The 21,567-nt window shown below is 42.4% G+C and overlaps 1 protein-coding gene across 3 annotated transcripts; it reads left to right on the top strand.

Moving 5' to 3' along the window:
- The first annotated feature begins 1,378 nt into the window (after positions 1–1,378).
- Positions 1,379–16,175, top strand: LOC139423101 (zinc finger protein 133-like). 3 transcript variants are annotated; one of them, XM_071174753.1, is made up of 5 exons: positions 1,418–1,651; positions 6,813–6,987; positions 14,855–15,024; positions 15,202–15,798; positions 16,059–16,175. In XM_071174753.1, exons 3-4 carry the CDS (start codon positions 14,901–14,903, stop codon positions 15,789–15,791), a joined length of 714 nt encoding a protein of 237 aa, XP_071030854.1. In that variant the 5' UTR covers positions 1,418–1,651; positions 6,813–6,987; positions 14,855–14,900; the 3' UTR covers positions 15,792–15,798; positions 16,059–16,175. The 3 variants fall into 3 exon arrangements, 1 of the variants encoding a protein (XP_071030854.1); XR_011635796.1 differs by lacking the exons at positions 14,855–15,024; positions 15,202–15,798; positions 16,059–16,175 and adding exons at positions 7,131–7,263; positions 9,105–13,846 and having other exon boundaries at positions 1,404–1,651; XR_011635795.1 differs by lacking the exons at positions 14,855–15,024; positions 15,202–15,798; positions 16,059–16,175 and adding an exon at positions 9,105–13,852 and having other exon boundaries at positions 1,379–1,651.
- Positions 16,176–21,567: the final 5,392 nt, after the last annotated feature.

Below are 21,567 nucleotides of genomic sequence, written 5' to 3'. Positions count from 1 at the left end.
TCGAGAGGCACCGTTGCACAATGGCGGCATCCTTTTTTGCGCATGAACTGGGTCTAACATCTGGCAAACAGCTTAATGGTCACAGAAAAGGGAAGGAGGGGACCAGCCCATACTCCTTTCCTCGAAGGAATGGTGACAAGGAGCTGGCGTTCAACATTCAAACTTCAGCGAATGTAACTGTATACGGCCACAAGGCAGTAGGCCCGGATAGGGGCACCGGGTTGTCTGCCATTTCTGTAAAGACTGAGGTTTCAGACGATGACTGTTTTGTGATTGAGGATGCGCTTTCGTGCTAGTCGGAACTAGGAAACTCCGAAATTTCCGACTTGCTGACTGGTTGAACACGGAACGTGTATAACAACCAGTTAGTAAATCGGAAATGTCTGTGTTTCCTTGTTCTGACTTGCATGTGAAGGCGGCATAAAAGCTCCTTCACCAAACCAAGTCAGCTGTCATACCAACAATTAACCTCTTCCCTCTCAGTACTATAGACATGAACAGTGCAAAAAGCATTCCCAATGTGAACCCTCTGCATTTGCAACAGACAAACGTCTTCTATGGGGTATGGGCCCTTTTTGTAAGGTACCAGTTTAACTCTAATCTAACTACTCAAAATACAACTAATCTGTCAGTAGCCTAGGTATTTTATTTTTTATCAATTGTGTGTTTGTCAAATGATATTGAAAACGTTACATATGCAGTATCAAATCAGTCTGTATGGTTCATATAACCACAAACATTGTATGAAAGTTGAAAATGCTGTTTTTTTTTTTGTTTTTTTTTTACACAGTAACTTTACTGAAAACTTGGTATAAGCAGCATTGGCCATATCACAAGAACATGTTGGTTCTTTTTAGCCATTTCTGTGGTCTTGGAATAAAATATTGTTTTTTTCCGCTCTCTCCCTTTCCTTTGTAGCAACTAAGGTGTAATAATCTGTGTGTTTTTCGTATTTCAGGGACCAAAGCAATAGCTGCAGCCATAAGTGATTGCTGGAAAATGCTATACGGACACTCCTGACCTGCAAAACGTTTTTTTCTCCAGAGATACTTAAAATTGTGTTACGGTTAGAGGTAGGGTTAAGGTAAGAGACAGTTTAAGATTTTGGTTAGTTGTTTTACAAGTCAGGGTCTCTTTTATAGCCTCTGCCAAGAGAGCACGATGGAAATTCAGATCATATATTCACTGATTGCTTGGGATAGCGCTCAGACATAGTTTGTCACTTGTGAATGCACACAAACATAGGGGTTTGTTGTCTTTATAATATGTTGCTATCTCATGAGAATTTTATACGCACTGCACTGTTTTTTTGGTAAACTTTATTTTATTTTACACCGGTTGTCCACCTTTGATGAGGTAGGCAGGCAGGCACCGCGACGCCATTTCCGTCCTACCGGATGTTGAGTGAGGAGAAAAAACAATTGAATCACGAATACAATAAGCTAACATTTCAAATTATGGCACACACCACTGTATCTGAACGTTGGCGAAAACATCAATGTTATGTGCAATGCATTATTTATAAATATTGATATTTGTCGGGTTTGGACTACAACACGGTATGTTGACATTAGCTAGCTAGTTGCGTTCATCATGTCGACAGCTATCTAACTGGTGGTTCGAGGACAAGTTTGCACTAACACATTTTTGGGTGAGTAACTGCGAGTCTTAAGTTAACCTATCTTGCTATTGCGTGCATGTTTCTTTAGCTAGCTAACTGGAGCATGTTTTCCAACATGTCGGCCTACCTGCAGCATTTCGTTATAGCTATCGTTAGTTGACAGCTACATACAGTGCCTTCAGAAACTATTCCCACCCCTGACTTTTTCCACATTTTGTTATGTTATGGCCTACATTTAAAATATATTCAATTAAACATTTTGTCACAGAACTATGCACAATAGTCCATACTGCCAAAGTGTAATTATGTTAATATAAATTATTACAAATGAAAAGCTGAAATGTCTTGAGTCACGTATTCAACCTCGTTATGGAAAGCCTGAATAGGTTCAAGAGTTAAAATGCGCTTAAGTCACATAAGTTGCATGGACTCGCTCTGTGAAATAATGTTTAACTTAATTTTTGAATGACTACCTCATCTGTACCCCACACACACAATGATCTGTAAGGTCCCTCAGCCGAGTTGTGAATTAAAAACACAGATTCAACCACAAAGACCAGGGATATTTTCCAATGCCAAGCAAATAAGGGCAGCTATTGGCATATGGGTAAAAAATAAAACGCAGACATTGAATATCCCTTTGAATATGGTGAAGTTAATTACTTTTATTTTATTTCACCTTTTATTTAACCAGGTAGGCCAGTTGAGAACAAGTTCTAATTTACAACTGTGACCTGGCCAAGATAAAGTAAAGCAGTACAACACAGTTACACATGGGTTAAACTAACGTACAGTCAATAACACAATAGAAAAATATATCTTCAGTGTGTGCAAATGTAACATTAGGGAGGAAAGGCAATAAATATGCCATAGTGGCAAAATAATTACTATTTAGCAATGAAACACTGGAGTGATGGATAGTGCAGAAGATGAATGTAAGTAGAGATACTGTGGTGCAAAGGAGCAAAAAGATAAATAACAATTTGGGGATGAGGTAGTTGGGTGGGCTATTTACAGGTGCAATGATCGGTAAGCTGCTCTGACAGCTGATGCTTAAAGTTAGAGAGGGAAATATAAGTCTCCAGCTTCAGTGACTTGCAATTCGTTCCAGTCATTGGCAGCAGAGAACTGGAAGGTTAGGTGGCCAAAGGAGGACATGGCTTTGGGGATGACCAGTGATCTATACCTTCTGGAGCACGTGCTGCTATGGTGACCAGTGAGCTGAGAAAAGGCGATGCGTTACCTAGCAAAGACTTATCGATGACCTGGAGCTAGTGGGTTTGGCGACGAATATGAAGCGAGGGCCAGCCAACGAGCGCATACAGGTCGCAGTGGTGGGTAGTATATGGGGCTTTGGTGACAAAACAGATGGCACTGTGATAGACAACATCCAGTTTGCTGAGTAGAGTGTTGGAGGCTATTTTGTAAATGACATCGCCGAAGTCCAGGATTGGTAGGATAGTCCGTTTTACGAGGGTATGTTTGGCAGCATTGGTGAAGGATGCCTTGTTGCAGAATAGGAAGCCAATTCTAGATTTAATTTTGGATTGGAGATGCTGAATGTGAGCATCTGTATTCAAAATGGTTGGTGATCTGTTTAACTTGGCTTTTGATGACTTTAGAAAGGCAGGGCAGGATATATACACTGCTCAAAAAAATAAAGGGAACACTAAAATAACACCCTAGATCTGAATGAATGAAATATTCTTATTAAATACTTTTTTCTTTACATAGTTGAATGTGCTGACAACAAAATCACACAAATGATCAATGGAAATCAAATTTATCAACCCATGGAGGTCTGGATTTGGAGTGACACTAAAAATTAAAGTGGAAAACCACACTACAGGCTGATCCAACTTTGATGTAATGTCCTTGAAACAAGTCAAAATGAGGCTCAGTAGTGTGTGTGGCCTCCACGTGCCTGTATGACCTCCCTACAACGCCTGGGCATGCTCCCGATGAGGTGGCGGATGGTCTCCTGAGGCATCTCCTCCCAGACCTGGACTAAAGCATCCGCCAACTCCTGGACAGTCTGTGGTGCATGGAGCGAGACATGATGTGCTCAATTGGATTCAGGTCTGGGGAACGGGTGGGCCAGTCCATAGCATCAATGCCTTCCTCTTGCAGGAACTGCTGACACTCCAGTCACATGAGGTCTAGCATTGTCTTGCATTAGGAGGAACCCAGGGCCAACCGCACCAGCATATGGTCTCACAAGGGGTCTGAGGATCTCATCTCGATTCCTAATGGCAGTCAGGCTACCTCTGGCGAGCACATGGAGGGCTGTGCGGCCCCCCAAAGAAATGCCACCCCACACCATGACTAACCCACTGCCAAACCGGTCATGCTGGAGGATGTTGCAGGCGGCAGAACGTTCTCCACGGCGTCTCCAGACTCTGTCACGTCTGTCACGTGCTCAGTGTGAACCTGCTTTCATCTGTGAAGAGCACAGGGCGCCAGTGGCGAATTTGCCAATCTTGGTGTTCTCTGGCAAATGCCAAACGTCCTGCACGGTGTTGGGCTGTAAGCACAACCCCTACCTGTGGACGTCGGGCCCTCATACCACCCTCATGGTCTGTTTCTGACCGTTTGAGCAGACACATGCACATTTGTGGCCTGCTGGAGGTCATTTTGCATGGCTCTGGCAGTGCTCCTCCTGCTCCTCCTTGCACAAAGGTGGAGGTAGCAGTCCTGCTGCTGGGTTGTTGCCCTCCTACGGCCTCCTCCACGTCTCCTGATGTACTGGCCTGTCTCCTGTCTCCTCTATGCTCTGGACACTACGCTGACAGACACAGCAAACCTTCTTGCCACAGCTCGCATTGATGTGCCATCCTGGATGAGCTGCACTACCTGAGCCACTTGTATGGGTTGTAGACTCCGTCTCATGCTACCACTAGAGTGAAAGCACCGCCAGCATTCAAAAGTGACCAAAACATCAGCCAGGAAGCATAGGGACTGAGAAGTGGTCTGTGGTTGCCACCTGCAGAACCACTCCTTTATTGGGGGTGTCTTGCTAATTGCCACCTGTTGTTTTTCCCATTTGCACAACAGCATGTGAAATTTATTGTCAATCAGTGTTGCTTCCTAAGTGGACAGTTTGATTTGACAGAAGTGTGATTGACTTAGAGTTACATTGTGTTGTTTAAGTGTTCCCTTTATTTTTTTGAGCAGTGTATATAGGTCGGTAACAGTTTGGGTCTTGTGTCTCCCTCTCTGAAGAGGGGGATGACCCGGCAGCTTTCCAATCTTTAGGGATCTCAGACGTTACAGAAGAGGTTGAACAGGCTAGTAATAGGGGTTGCAACAATTACGCAGATAATTTTAGAAAGATAGTGTACAGATTGTGTAGCCAGTTGATTTGTAGAGGTCCAGATTTTGCAGCTCTTTCAGAAAAAATTACACTGGGTGGTGTATCAATACACCTAGTCACTACAAAGATACAGGCGTCCTTCCTAACTCAGTTGCCAGAGAGGAAGGAAACTGCTCAGAGATTTCAACATGAGGCCAATGGTGACATTAAAACAGTTAAGAGTATAATGGCTGTGATTGGAGAAATCTGAGGATCGATCAGCATTGTAAATTACTCCACAATACTAACATAAATTACAGTGAAAAGAAGGAAGATTGTACAGAATACGTTCCAAACATGCATCCTGTTTGCAGTAAGACACTAAAGTAAAACTGCAAAAAATTTGGAAAATAAATTAACTTTATGTCCTGAACAATGCGTTATGTTTGGGGCAAATCCAACACATCACAGAGTATTATTCTTCATATTTTCAAACATGGCGGTAACTGCATCATGTTATGTGTACGCTTGTCACCGGCAAGGACTATAGTTTATTTTGTAAATAAAAATAAACGGAATAGAGCTAAGCACAGGCAAAATTCTAGAGGAAAACCTGGTTCACTCAGCTTTCCAACAGACACTGGGAGACAAATTAATCTTTCAGCAGGACAATAACAAGGCAGAATATACACAGGAGTTGCTTACTAAGATGACATTGAATTTTCTTGAGTGGCCTAGTTACAGTTTTGACTTAAATCAGCTTCAACATTTATGGCAAGACTTTTTAAAATGACTGTCTAACAATGATCAACAGTCAACTTGTCAGAGCTTGAATAATTTCTTTAAAGAATGTGTAAATATTGTACAATCCAGCTGTGCAAAGTTCTTCGAGCAGGTGAGTCAAGCTCATTCACATGGAGGTCCAAGTGCCTGCTGGTTTTTGTCTTTTACTTTCAATTAAGACCTAGACAACCAGGTGAGGGGAGCTCCTTACAAATCTGTGACCTTAATTCATCAATCAAGGAAAGAATGTGAACCTGCAGACACTTGGCCCTCCATAAAATTAGTTTGTCACATGTCTCAGAGACTTACCCAGAAAGACTCACAGCTGTAATCGCTTCCAAAGGTGATTCTTATATATATTGACTCAGGCGTGTGAATACTTATGTAAATTATTAGATATTTCAGTATTTCATTTTCAATTAACATGTTTTCACTTTGTCATTATGGGGTATTCTGTGTAGAAGGGTGAGTAAAATATATATTTTGAATTCCGGCTGTAATAGAGCAAAATGTGAAAGTCAAGGGGTATAAATACTTTCTGAAGGCATTGTAGCTAGCTGCCTACAGTGACAAGAAGAATAGATTTGATTTGGGAATTCCTGTAGCTTGTTCTTTTCACTTCGATTAGATAATCTGGATGTCAGACAGCCTCTATGGGTTGTGGTGCCTACAACCTATCAATTTGATTCAAGGCATGGAAGACACAAGTTGGAACATTCAAACCCAACAGAACAACACTACATCAGTATGTGAGATGCATGTGGGCTGTTTTTTGGTAAGACATTTTGAATGACAGCATGGGATAAAATGTTGCACAGGCTGCTAAATCTGGTGCGAAAAATACAGATGAAAAATGTAGTGGTACCAGTGGTATGGTTGTTACATTTTTTATTTATGATTTCAAGTCAGTAGCACAGCCCCATCCCTGTCTTGTCCAATCTATAGAAGGGGTGCTCTTGGCCATTGTTGCCAGAGGCCCCAAAAAGACTGACTAACATTTCTGCGTGCAAAAGGGACGTTAACTCAAAATATAACATGACTGTTCGATAAACCAAGACAGTTTTCGATGTTATGATGTAGAATCACGTGGCTCAAAGTGCTGTTTCTTTTGTTAAGGTACTTGGAGACGATAGTGGCCGTTACCTGGCTAGATTGTGGTGGAAGACGAGACGCGTGGTTTGAACAAAAGCTGGATGATCGTTCTTGCCTGGGCTGCTATTGGAGGATCTATGTTGAACATTTACATTTTCGTCATCAGTCCCGCCAGAGAGCCTGCCTAAAAATAAAGACAGTAAGTATTAAAATAGCATAAGAAAGTCACTCATGTATGTTGGAAATAGTAGCATATTGTTACTAGTATCACAGAGGCTAGAAAAACTCCATCCTGAATCTAGTTTTTATGAGAATTCACCTCTTCCCTATGTGAAAACACAGAGCAAGAGACTGACTGACATGGGAAGTAAAATTTCCTTCAGTAGAGGAGTCAATTATGAGGAAACGGTCAGCCTTATCTGCTGCCCATAGCAACCCTCCTAAACCCTTGCCTGCCCTGACTAACGAGAAACCGGTAACTGCTGATACTGGCAATGGAGACGCTACTGTTCTAATGTGTACCCTTCAGGGTATTTTCATGTCTAGAACTGTGTATCTGATACAATATACCCATATATTTGTGCGATATGTGCTGCGTCTGCCTGTTTCTCTATATTTGATTATGAAAACTACGACTGGCGCAAAAGGAAAGCATTAACGTGTTATACCTTTTTTTATTTATATATATATATATATACATACATACAGTGAGGGAAAAAATATTTGATCCCCTGCTGATTTTGTACGTTTGCCCACTGACAAAGAAATGATCAGTCTATAATTTTAATGGTAGGTTTATTTGAACTGTGAGAGACAGAATAACAACAAAAAAATACAGAAAACGCATGTCAAAAATGTTATAAATTGATTTGCATTTTAATGAGGGAAATAATTATTTGACCCCTCTGCAAAACATGACTTAGTACTTGGTGGCAAAACCCTTGTTGACAATCAGAGGTCAGACGTTTCTTGTAGTTGGCCACCAGGTTTGAACACATCTCAGGAGGGATTTTGTCCCACTCCTCTTTGCAGATCTTCTCCAAGTCATTAAGGTTTTGAGGCTGACGTTTGGCAACTCGAACCTTCAGCTCCCTCCACAGATTCTGTATGGGATTAAGGTCTGGAGACTGGCTAGGTGACTCCAGGACCTTATAATGTGCTTCTTCTTGAGCCACTCCTTTGTTGCCTTGGGTCATTGTCATGCTGGAATACCCATCCACGACCCATTTTCAATGCCCTGGCTGAGGGAAGGAGGTACATGGCCCTGTCCATCGTCCCTTTGATGCGGTGAAGTTGTCCTGTCCCCTTAGCAGAAAAACACCCCCAAAGCATAATGTTTCCACCTCCATGTGTGACGGTGGGGATGGTGTTCTTGGGGTCATAGGCAGCATTCCTCCTCCTCCAAACACGGCGAGTTGAGTTGATGCCAAAGAGCTCCATTTTGGTCTCATCTGACCACAACACTTTCACCCAGTTGTCCTCTGAATCATTCAGATGTTCATTGGCAAACTTCAGATGGGCATGTATATGTGCTTTCTTGAGCAGGGGTACCTTGAGCTTACTGCAGGATTTCACTCCTTCACTGCGCAGTGTGTTACCAATTGTTTTCTTGGAGACTGTGGTCCCAGCTGCCTTGAGATCATTGACAAGATCCTCCCGTGTAGTTCTGGACTGATTCATCACCGTTCTCATGATCATTGCAACTCTACGAGGTGAGATCTTGCATGGAGCCCCAGGCCGAGGGAGATTGACAGTTCTTTTGTGTTTCTTCCATTTGCGAATAATCGCACCAACTGTTGTCACCTTCTCACCAAGCTGCTTGGCGATGGTTTTGTAGCCCATTCCAGCCTTGTGTAGGTTTACAATCTTGTCCCTGACATCCTTAGAGAGCTATTTGGTCTTGGCCATGGTGGAGAGTTTGGAATCTGATTGATTCATTGCTTCTGTGGACAGGTGTCTTTTATACAGGTAACAAGCTGAGATTAGGAGTACTCCCTTTAAGAGTGTGCTCCTAATCTCAGCTCGTTACCTGTATAAAAGACACCTGGGGGCCAGAAACCTTTCTGATTGAGAGGGGATCAAACACTTATTTCCCTCATTAAAATGCAAATCAATTTATAACATTATTGACATGCGTTTTTCTGGATTTTTGTTGTTGTTATTCTGTCTCTCATTGTTCAAATAAACCTACCATTAAAATTATAGATTGATCATTTCTTTGTCAGTGGGCAAACGTACAAAATCAGCAGGGGATCAAATACTTAATTCCCTCACTATATATAATATATATCATTTTTTTTACATTTTTTTTAACAGCCATTTGAAGAGAAGATCAGCAAGGAGGTGGACAACTGCCATAACATGCCCCCTATGAAGGAGCCCTTACAAAGACTCCAACTACAGAGAGAAAGTAAAAGCCAACAGAACAAAGTGGTGGCTGAACCCTCTGACACACGGTCACTACCAGGTACCCCTGTTTTGGCTGTCCTTCCTAATCCCGGAGAGGTAAACTCTGGTGGCATTAATCGCAGAAGAATGAGCACAAAGATGCAGGAAAACATGGAGAAAATGCATGTTAATTCACATGCCACTGGTCATGCTAAAACTCAATGTGAAAGTGCTAATCCTGAAGTGCATTTATCACTTACTGGGAGTGAGCAAACATTGAACTGTATCACAAAGGAGCTGGTGGGTGTAACAAGGCCAGCAGCGGTAGACGTTGTTAGGAAACGTGGTCGCCCTCACAAGAAGGCAAAGATGCTGCATACTGTGCTACAAACAGTGGAGAGTTCTTCTCATCTGAGCACTGCAGAATCAAAGGATTGGAGTGAAACAATGTCTGACAGAGCGAATGCTGTTTCTTTTACTACAAACTGTGTAGAGAACAGGGATGACACATCTCTCAGAGCTATTGAAACAAAAGCAATACCTCTAAACTGTGAACCAAGCAATACAGCGGTGTCTGTTCTTGACTCGTCCCCCCAAGACCATCAACCAGCTGAATCCAGCCCTGTGGCTATCTCACCTTTGGAACCAAAAAGGAAAAGGGGACGACCAAAGGGTTCGACCAAGAAACAACCAGGAAAAACCATGAACACTATTTCAGTGCAACAATCCCATGTAACAGAAGAAAAAATGGCAATTAAAAAGGAACCTGATGAGATGCTATCTGAAGAGGAAAAGAGAGGAAGCATTGGTCCTCAGCCTGAGGAAACTCCTGTTGAACCTAAACACAGAGTAGGACGACCACCAAAGAAAACAACACTCGTGAGGCAGTTTGCGTTAGCACAGAGAAAATCACAGAGAAAATCATGTTCTATTACAGCATCTGTGAATTCCCAGGATATTCCACCTCAACATCAGAATATTGAGACTGAGCGTTCACTAGATTATATTGCAAGGCATGTGTCTGTGTCACTTAGTCGCGTTGATTCTCAGCGAGGTGGGACTGCTGACATGATCTCTAATGTGAAGTGTGAGGATATTGAAATAGAGCTGGGTGATTTTAATTCCCTGGCACAGTCAAATTGTCTCATGTCTTTTCAATGCCACACTGACACCAGTGTGAAGGTTGAGTCCTGTAATACTAGTTGTGAAGGCACTGAGTTCAAAAAGCCACTCAAAGTCGACAAACCAGGAGGAACTGCTGGCACTGCTCCCAGAAAGCGATCCCGGTTTGTTTTTGGAAAAGCTAAATACAAAAAAGGAAAGAGGAAAAGGTTCATTGATGCTAGAGGTAGACTCCAACGTGTGACCTCACAGGGAGATCCAGACACCATGGCAAAGCAGACCGATGAAGGCAGTGGTGATGTTGGAGAGGAGATGGACTGTGGCGAGTCAGCTTGGGAGTATGAGGGCAACACAAATGACAGCTTTTCAAATGGAAGTAAGTCAACAGATGAAGGATTTAAAGATTTGCCTGAGAGTCACCAAAATCCTATCGTCACTGATGTAAACATATTAGAAACTATGTCACATGAGTCCTTTTTAAAATCAGATGTCATACAAGGTGAAGAATTCACAAGTAAAAAAATCAAGGAAGAGAGAGATGGTGCAGGCGATGAAACTGAATATAACCCAACAAGCAGTTGTGGCCTGAAGGCTCGGGGGAGACCAAAAGGGAGACCAAAAGGCACAGGGAAAACGTGTGAGTACTGCGGTCGCCATTTTGATTTTGTGTCTGTATATACCGTCCATCTACGCACTCATACAGGCGAAAGGCCCTATAAGTGCATTGATTGTGACCAAGACTTTGCCCAGCTATCTAACTTAAAAAGTCATGTCAAGAAACATAACAAGCGCTGTCTGCCTCTGAAGTGTCCTTATTGCAAAATTAAGTTCAGTAATTCAAAGGAATTGCTTGCTCATTGCAAGTGGCACTCGCAGAACCAGGACTCTGAGTCTGGGAGTAAAACGAAGGATAACAGAAATGAGGCCACTCATACACCCCTTGTTTCTCTGAAAGAAAGGAGAAAAAGGGGAAAGGGGGGGATACTCAAATGCCACATTTGTGGGAAAGTGTTTCCCTTTTGGTCTGGTCTGCAGGTTCATATACGTATGCACACTGGGGAAAAACCATATATCTGTAAAGTATGTGGGAAAGCCTTTAGTAATCGCTCATCAATTCGTATTCATGAGGTGACACACTGGTCCATTAAGCCTTACAACTGCACACGGTGTGGGAAGAGTTTCACTCAGTTGTCGTCTGCAAAAAAACATCCCTGCAAGGGTCTGAGGGAGAGTAATGACAGAGAGGGACGGAAGAAGCCTTTCATATCTTTTACATGCCACATCTGCGAAGAGAGATTTGTTCAGAGGCGTCAGTACAAAACCCACCTGAAAACCCATGCTGGTGTGAAGCTCTTTCGCTGTTTATTCTGTGACCAGCTGTTTAGTGTGATGTCAGAATTTGAAGAGCACCACCAATATTGCACCAAAGTTAGGGGGGAGAAGATGACATCCAAATCTGAATTTAGGATTTGGAAACCTAGAGCCCCTAATCAGCAAAGATCGCAGCAACCAAGTGTCAAGAGTCATTCACCAGTCACCCAATTAGTATTTCCTGCAGCTGCTGATAGTCAACCATTTCAGAACCTTGGACAGACTTCAGCTTCCTCTGTCTCGTTGTTGAACTGTGAACCTACCCCACAGCAAAAATCAAGTGGTCATCAGTCTTCACAAACACATGCCAATAAAGCCATTGCTACAACTCTGCGCCCCTTCCAAACATGCATTATACCCACAAATAATCTCACCCCACTTGTATCAAAGTTGAACAGTCTAGATCGTAAATCTGACCCGAGGAAGTACTTCTGCCCACGTTGTGGAAGACTTTTCAGACACACAGGAAGACTCCGAGCCCACATGCTAACTCATGCCCACAGTCAGAGCTACACCTGTGACTGCTGTGGAAAGACCCTGGAAAGCTGGAAAAAGCTTTGGCTTCACCAGCGAATCCACAGACAGAAACTAGGACGGTTCTCATGTCCAAAGTGTCGCCAAGGTTTCCGCTTCGTTGGGCCCTACAAGCAGCACATGCTGCGAGAACATCCGGAGTACCAGTGGATCGATGAGAGACCAAACAAAACTCTCCAAGGACTTGACCAGCAGCAGTGCCTGCCTTATCAATGTGAGGAGTGCAACGCCAGCTTCAGGACACTAGATATGCTTTTCAATCATCAGCTTTGCCATTCCTCACCAGGTGACCACAGTATGTGGATACAGGACGACTGCTATGATTACTCTCCCTCGACACATGAACATGATGTACCTTCCAACGTGAATGGATTTGACCCTCACATGAACAGTGGCGTAACACACTCCCATCAGGAACTCCACCATACCTACTACCCTTCTCCGCCTCTACAAGCAAACCACCCACGAGGTTCACATCTCCTTCATTACTTTTCCAATCATTCAGACCTACTACATTCACTGTCACCCCTTATACCTGTGCCTCCCCCAATGCAACACCCAGGTTTCCAACCAGGCCTCCGGTCTTATGACTCCACCCAGCCGCTCACAAGCCCTCTATCGCCACTATACTCACAGGTAAAGATCATTCCATACCCTAACAGAAAAGATGGGAATGTAAACAGGAAGCGGAGTAGAATTTATGGGAATGCGACTAAACGTGCTGCTAGATCCAAGGAGGACAAGGCGACAATGAGAGGTTTGGATTGTGCGGAGTGTGGTGTTCAGTTTCCTGCTGTCTCACAGCTCTATGAGCATTATTTGCAGCATGCAAGGGGAGAGGTGTAAGAAGTGAAAATGAGGAACCTTTTTCTATCACAAAGGCACGTTATCCCCCATCTCTTTCTCAGAGGTTTACCTCTATCAGTTTAGAAATTACTCATACGTCAACCAACAGTGGCATTTTTAACACATAAGAGGTTGTTGTATTGATGTGTTTGAGTGAATATTCTGTTGAATGAAGATTGTTACTCTGGTTGCTCGTTGGTCATTAGGGAAGCTGATTACTTTTGGTTGTTATTTGAATTACTTACATTGATCAATTTTAAATTGACAGTATTTTATTTTTCGTTGGCGAGTGTCCCTTAATCTGAAAAGATGGTCAGTGCTTTTATACACTTCAGTAGTTTTAGCAGGTTTTAAGACGAGGACAGATCATGAAATGACAATGCTTGATCATGGAACGTTAAGAGGTATGACAATGTCATTGTTAACCTCTTCCTGTCAGACTCTGATTCTCAACTGATGATTTATGTAATTTAGGCTACCAATACAAGTGATTAATATCTATTTTAATTCTGTCCATTTATTTAAAAGAAAATTATAAACCTCATGTTTTGCATGTTAGTCATTTATACTGTGGTTGTGTTCATTTGTAACTTATGCAAAAATAATATTTTCACTGCCAGTACTCTAGTCTTTTTAACTAATAGGCCAACATTCCCTCATGTTTACAGAAAGTTATTTTTTTTAGAAAAGCAGTTCTTGTTCTGTTGCTGATGAACTGACAGCTGTTTACATACTGTATATTTTACTTTCCAGTTTCACTCAGTTATTAATGTGTCAGACAAAAATAAAATCCACCTTTCTAATGTTGTGCTTATTTAATTGAAAACATATTGCCTAGCACAAGTACATATGTAAGCATACAGGACACATCGTGTGGGATTCACATGCTGGTTCGAATGATTTTGTTGTCGAATGCTCTTTTAAAGGCACTGCTCTCATGGAACTATTGAATGGTTTTGTAGTTTGCTCACTGTGGAGAACAAACTAATTTCCCCCAGATGATAGGGAGTCAATGAAAAGGTTCAACATTTTGCAAGACTAACTTTGAATTCAGATTAATGTGTTATGGACTCCATTTTATTTTTAAGAACATGTGTGAGGCTAATTTCAATTGTTACTAAATGTAATTACTATTTAGGAATTCCATTTTTTTGGCGCCCTTATGTATAGTGTAAAATTGTAACAAAGCGTTATTATAATGGTGAGGCGCCGCTAATAGTTTATTACGGTTACAGACGACAATGGGGCGTGATCCAAATGTGCGGCAGTAAATCAGTCACGCCACGGTCAAAACATTGGGGTGAAAAAAATGTTCTTCGCAATTCTATCGGTGACATCAAACATGAAAAATATGCATATAATTTAGTTATAATGTAAATATGTGTATTCTCCTGCAAGCAAGAGTTTACCCGTATCGTTGAAATATTTGACACCATTGCAATAAACCGCAAGGGACAGAGGATCCATTGAATATTGAGGAGCAAGCAAGGTAGGCGACATAATTTGAGGTTATTAACGTTCACAGACATATTCTATCCAAGAAATCGTGCACCAATTAGTCACCGAGTTATCCTGCTTGAAGGTGTTCTGTTTTGACCAAAATATGTTATCTTTACTGCGAAGGCTATAAACTGAAGAAATTACACACGTATGTTATTTAACCATGCTGGAAAAGTAGTCTGATCGGTGACCAGAGTATGGTTCTACAGCTGACACTGTTTATAATAAACCTTAGCAATCAGGACCAAATGTTCAAGCCATTTCTTTTTAATCATACCCTATTGATGTGCCTATTCATCTCAAAGAATACAATAGGATGGAGACAGTATGTGGTAAAGGAGGGACGGTGACATGCTGATGGTCATCGTTAAACAAGAGGAAGAAGACCATATGGAGCAGATGTCCAATGGTCCACTGTCATCTGACACGCTCATCAAACAGGAGCAAGAAGAGGGCCTAGAACAAGGCACTACAGGTGGGTCCAAATAAGGGTTTAGGAGCCTGCAAGCCAACACTTGCACAGAAACGGAATTGTAGTATTGATCATTTTACAACACGATACAATATATTAGTCTCTTATTTTCAACCTTGATTCTCAACACATTTTCTTCCTTCGCTCCTGCTATCCCACTAAATCACGGTTGAGCTTCAGCTCCAGCTCCAGATGACCAACTCCCTGAGAAAACAGACACCCTGGAAGAAGCAGAGAAGGAAGGGAAAGACAGGAGAGGTGCTAGTCTGCTGTTAAGACTGAGGATGTCTGGGTCAGACTCCAGTTGGTGCTGCAGACTGTGTCAGCGCTGCTTCAGTTCCTCCTGGCAGCTGACGGGACACTGTTGTACTGGCATCGCGGGGGAGGACGGGGTCGCCCACGGCCACAAGGTCAAACTGGAGTTCCAGTGCCCAGTGTGTGGCGACCGCTTCCTCCGCCCCACAGCCTTCATCATGCACAAGCGCAGTCACATGGGCCAGTCCCAGTACGTCTGTGGGGTCTGTGGACGGACGCTCAAGAGCCTGTGCAAGCTGTCCTCCCACAAGTGCTCACACTCCCGCCGCCGCGGGACTGTGGCTGAACGACAGCAATGCCATGACTGCAGCCAGAGCTTCTGCAACTTGACGGCACTCAGAAGCCACCGGGAGAGACAGCATGGAGAGGAGAGGAACTGGGAGGATGAGGAGGACAGGGTGGTGAGAGAGGAAGAGGAGGGAAGCACTGCAGTAATCTCTAATGATTCAACCTGAGTTTCAGGTAAGGCTGGTTCTTTATTAGTATTTCCTCTTGTGTAGGCTATGGATTCACCTCTCATTTGCAAGGTACTTGGAAGTCTGTGAACTTGTGTCTTGAATCCAATTGTTCTGATCTAGATATGATATGCATCTTGTTATTTTCTCTTTTCAATGACTCAGTATTTACCTGTATTTGACAATCTTTCCTCTTTGCAGCAAATCACCACATCACTTGTGTATCCACTGGTTCTCCTGACCCTGTCTAATTGCTTTCTCTTCTAGTAGCCCAGTCTCCTCAGTGCCACCAGTGTTTCATGACCTTTCAGGATGCAGAGACAGAAGAGAGGCATTTACGCTTCAAGCACCCAGTAGAGTATGAGAGACATCTCAGAGGTTGCACAGTGTTTGCCTGCTGTGTCTGCGACTGAACATTCCCCTCCTCCCGCCTTCTCTCAGCTCACCAACGCACCCACAGCAAGGGAGTCTGCCCCCTACTGGACCAGAAGACTCTGTCCAAGAAAGCACAGATGGAGGAGAGGCTGAGGGTATATAGAATTTTTTTATGTTTTTAATACAGTCTATGTACTTATTATTTCTTTCAGTTTTCACATGTTTTATAATTCTTTATTTTCTGTGTTTTATAAAAAATATTACAATGATTCTATTATCACACACCGAATATGTGCAGTGAAATGTGTTATTTTATAGGGTCAGCCATAGTAGTACGGCACCCCTGGAGCAAATAGGGGTCAACTGTCTTGCTCAAGGACACATTGACAGATCTTTCACCGTGTCGGCATGTTATTTCAGGTATAGACAATGAAAAAAACAGAGCTGGTCCAATGAGCTGTGAGCACTGTCATATCATCTTCAATGACCCTCGAACCTGGGAACGTCACATGACGGCCAAGCACCCCCCATTCCTGTCGACACCTACTTCACCAGGGAATGCCTACCTGACTTCTAGACCTGCCAGGGGTCAACTACGACCCTATCGCTGCTCATCCTGTGGAGAGAGATTCATACAGGAAAGCACTCTGACCAAACACGGCACCAAGGCACACGTCAGCTGAGAGAGGATGATTCTGGGAGCATAGATACCAAGATGAAGAGGACAATAGGCAAGTTGGAGTGAGATATACTGTACTGATATACAGTGCCTTGCGAAAGTATTCGGCCCCATTGAACTTTGCGACCTTTTGCCACATTTCAGGCTTCAAACATAAAGATATAAAACTGTATTTTTTTGTGAAGATTCAACAACAAGTGGGACACAATCATGAAGTGGAACGACATTTATTGGATATTTCAAACTTTTTTAACAAATCAAAAACTGAAAAATTGGGCGTGCAAAATTATTCAGCCCCCTTAAGTTAATACTTTGTAGCGCCACCTTTTGCTTGATTACAGCTGTAAGTCGCTTGGGGTATGTCTCTATCAGTTTTGCACATCGAGAGACTGACATTTTTTCCCCATTCCTCCTTGCAAAACAGCTCGAGCTCAGTGAGGTTGGATGGAGAGCATTTGTGAACAGCAGTTTTCAGTTCTTTCCACAGATTCTCGATTGGATTCAGGTCTGGACTTTGACTTGGCCATTCTAACACCTGGATATGTTTATTTTTGAACCATTCCATTGTAGATTTTGCTTTATGTTTTGGATCATTGTCTTGTTGGAAGACAAATCTCCGTCCCAGTCTCAGGTCTTTTGCAGACTCCATCAGGTTTTCTTCCAGAATGGTCCTGTATTTGGCTACATCCATCTTCCCATCAATTTTAACCATCTTCCCTGTCCCTGCTGAAGAAAAGCAGGCCCAAACCATGATGCTGCCACCACCATGTTTGACAGTGGGGATGGTGTGTTCAGGGTGATGAGCTGTGTTGCTTTTACGCCAAACATAACGTTTTGCATTGTTGCCAAAAAGTTCAATTTTGGTTTCATCTGACCAGAGCACCTTCTTCCACATGTTTGGTGTGTCTCCCAGGTGGCTTGTGGCAAACTTTTTATGGATATCTTTAAGAAATGGCTTTCTTCTTGCCACTCTTCCATAAAGGCCAGATTTGTGCAATATACGATTGTTGTCCTATGGACAGAGTCTCCCACCTCAGCTGTAGATCTCTGCAGTTCATCCAGAGTGATCATGGGCCTCTTGGCTGCATCTCTGATCAGTCTTCTCCTTGTATGAGCTGAAAGTTTAGAGGGACGGCCAGGTCTTGGTAGATTTGCAGTGGTCTGATACTCCTTCCATTTCAATATTATCGCTTGCACAGTGCTCCTTGGGATGTTTAAAGCTTGGGAAATCTTTTTGTATCCAAATCCGGCTTTAAACTTCTTCACAACAGTATCTCGGACCTGCCTGGTGTGTTCCTTGTTCTTCATGATGCTCTCTGCGCTTTTAACGGACCTCTGAGACTATCACAGTGCAGGTGCATTCATACGGAGACTTGATTACACACAGGTGGATTGTATTTATCATCATTAGTCATTTAGGTCAACATTGGAACATTCAGAGATATTCACTGAACTTCTGGAGAGAGTTTGCTGCACTGAAAGTAAAGGGGCTGAATAATTTTGCACGCCCAATTTTTCAGTTTTTGATTTGTTAAAAAAGTTTGAAATATCCAATAAATGTCGTTCCACTTCATGATTGTGTCCCACTTGTTGTTGATTCTTCACAAAAAAATACAGTTTTATATCTTTATGTTTGAAGCCTGAAATGTGGCAAAAGGTCGCAAAGTTCAAGGGGGCCGAATACTTTCGCAAGGCACTGTATATAGGAGTGTTTTCCAGGAGGGCCTTGACTAACTTTATACCAAGTTGTTTAATGAAGAAATGACGTGTCACTTAGTATAAATCAAATATCATTTCATTGTAGGCCTTCGTGTCAACCCTTATGCCAACTTTCTCCAACACTAATAGAATCCTCACAAAATATATTTTGAATTCATATCTCTTCTAGGGATGTGATGATACCAGTGTCGCAATATTTTTTCCATGCCAAAAATGAAAACATGAAGCAGAACAGACTCTTTGGTCCTTTTATTTTCCAAGCTATAGGTTTAAAAATAAATACATGTGATTCTGGATAAAAAACATAATGATGTTTGTTTCCAACTTCAAGGCTGTTTCCCCAAAGAAGTTAAATCCACTTCGTGTTTTGTTTCCTTGCCACGATACTGGTATCTTCCTGGCCCTAACATCTTGAAAAGCACCCGTGTCAAAATGGAGTAGTTTTCAAAATAAAAGCCTGACCATATTTATTCGAGATTCACATAAAAAAATAAAAATGATCCTGTACCCTGATTTAAGATGAAAACAGACCAAACCAGCTTTTGATCATTTTGATAGCAATAATGTCTGTACTATGACATGTAAACTACATGAACAAAAGTATGTGAACACCTGCTCATCGAACATCTCATCCAAAATCATGGATATTAATATGGAATTGGTCCCCCCCTTTACTGCTATAACAGCCTCCACTCTTTTGGGAAGGCTTTCCATTAGATGTTGGAACATTGCTGTGGGTACTTGATCCATTCAGCCACGAGCATTAGTGAGGTCGGGCACTGATGTTGGGAGATTAGACCTGGCTCGCAGTCTGAGTTCCAATTCATCCTAAAAGTGTTCGATGGGGTTGAGGTCAAGGCTCTATGCAGGCCTGTCAAGTTCTTCCACACCGATCTCAACAAACCATTTCTGTATGGACCTCGCTTTGTGGACGGTGGCATTGTAATACTGAAACAGGAAAGGGCCTTCCCCGAACTGTTGCCACAAAGTTGGAAGCACTGAATCGTCAAGAATGTCATTGTATGCTGTAGAGGTAAGATTTCCCTTCACTTGAACTAATGGGCCTAGCACAAACCATGAATAACCATTATTCCTCCTCCACCAAACTTTACAATTGGCACTATGCATTGGGGCAGGTAGCGTTCTCCTGGCATCCGCCAAACCCGGATTCATCCATCGGACTGCCAGATGGGGAAGCGTGATTCATCACTCCAGAGAATCTTTTTCCACTGCTCCAAATCCAATGGTGGCGTTCTTGTGCTGATGTTGCTTCCAGAGGCAATTTGGAACTCGGTAGTGAGTGTTGCAACTAGTTCTGTTACAGTGACTATATTACTGGCACACTGGCGGTCACGTGTCATGAGGGCAGTCAAATTCCACGTGACCATTTAGTCACGATAATTAGGCTTCTCCAAGCTCTGATGCTGCTGATGGTCATTAGTAGGCTGGCCACTCGATTTTGTCTCTGCGTTATATTGGAATCGAACATGTCATGTCTAGGAGAGGGGGTGACCTTGATAATTTATTGTTAAAACGAGAGGCTGCCTGGATCTTTAACTTAAAGACCCTTGCTGCCTTCGGTCTCAACGTAGACTTTGATCTGAAGCCATTCTTGTGATTATTGTGACTTTGCCATTGTAATTGTTTGTAAGCTTGTGTAGTCTAAAATGAATTTATGATCGTATGCTGTTTTTTGTATGCTGTTCTTTGTATGCCATTTTAATATTTGAGAATTAACCAATGATATTAGGTCACTCTTGGCCATGATTAAAGACACGTGTGTCTTTTGACACTATCTAAACGAGTCATCCCGCAGTGTTTGTGATTAAACCCTGATGAAGACAGCTTGGCTGTCGAAGCGTTGGATATTACATTTTTGCATCTGAGTTCCTAGAGTGTGTGGCTCTCCTTTATTTTCAGGTCATTCAGTAACATACCAAACTTGCGAACCGCCTGGCACTCTATTGTCCTATCACTCTGACATCAATGCAAATGTAATCAAAAATCTAATCAAACACTTAATGAGAGTCCATGAGATCATGTTGTGCAACATTTCTATAGGCTATGCAATTGAGAAAACCGAGTGATGGCCTCTATTAAAAAGAGGAGGATCCCATCAGCTTTCAATAGGCTAGGCCTACTATCTATTTCTCAACTTTCCTATTATCTGTGCTTCTCTTTAAAACAGGAGTATAGCCTATCTGGCTGGAATGAAAATGAACCACGAGAAAAGCGTCCTCCATTCACTATTTAAGTGCATAGATTACATGTATTTTTTTCTGCAAACCCTGTTTTGAGACAGTTGCATGATAATGGTCCAATATAAACCAAAACACATTTCACACATATGTTATTTAGTATACAGTGCCTTCAGAAAAGTATTCAGACCCCTTTACTTTTTCCACATTTTGTAACTTTACAGCCTTATTCTAAAATGGATTTTAAAAAAATGCTCCTCAGCAATCTACACAGACTACCCCAAAATGACAAAGTGAAAACAGGTTTTTAGAATTTTTGCAAAATATAAAAATAAAAACAGAAATACCTTATTTACATAAGTATTCAGACCCTTTGCTATGAGACTCGAAATAGAGCTTGAGTGCATCCTGTTTCCATTGATCATCCTTGAGATGTTTCTACAACTTGTTTGGAATCCACCTGTGGTAAATTCAGTTGATTGGACATGATTTTGAAAGGCACACACCTGTCTTTATAATGTCCCACAGTTGACAGTGCATGTCAGAGTAAAAACCAAGACATGAGGTCGAAGGAATTGAGACAGGTTTGTGTCGAGGCACAGACATGGGGAAGGGTATCAAAAAATGTCTGCAGCATTGAAGGTCCCCAATAACACAGTGGCCTCCATCATTCTTAAAAGGAAGATGTTTGGAACCACCAAAACTTCCTAAAGCTGGCCACCTGGCCAAACTGAGCAATCGGGGGAGAAGAGCCTTGGTCAGGGAGCTGACCAAGAACCTCATGGTCACTCTGACAGAGCTCTAG

This window comes from Oncorhynchus clarkii, chromosome 2 (assembly GCF_045791955.1).
Source record: "Oncorhynchus clarkii lewisi isolate Uvic-CL-2024 chromosome 2, UVic_Ocla_1.0, whole genome shotgun sequence".
Lineage (NCBI taxonomy): Eukaryota > Metazoa > Chordata > Actinopteri > Salmoniformes > Salmonidae > Oncorhynchus > Oncorhynchus clarkii.
This window is presented reverse-complemented; position numbering and strand designations above follow the sequence as displayed.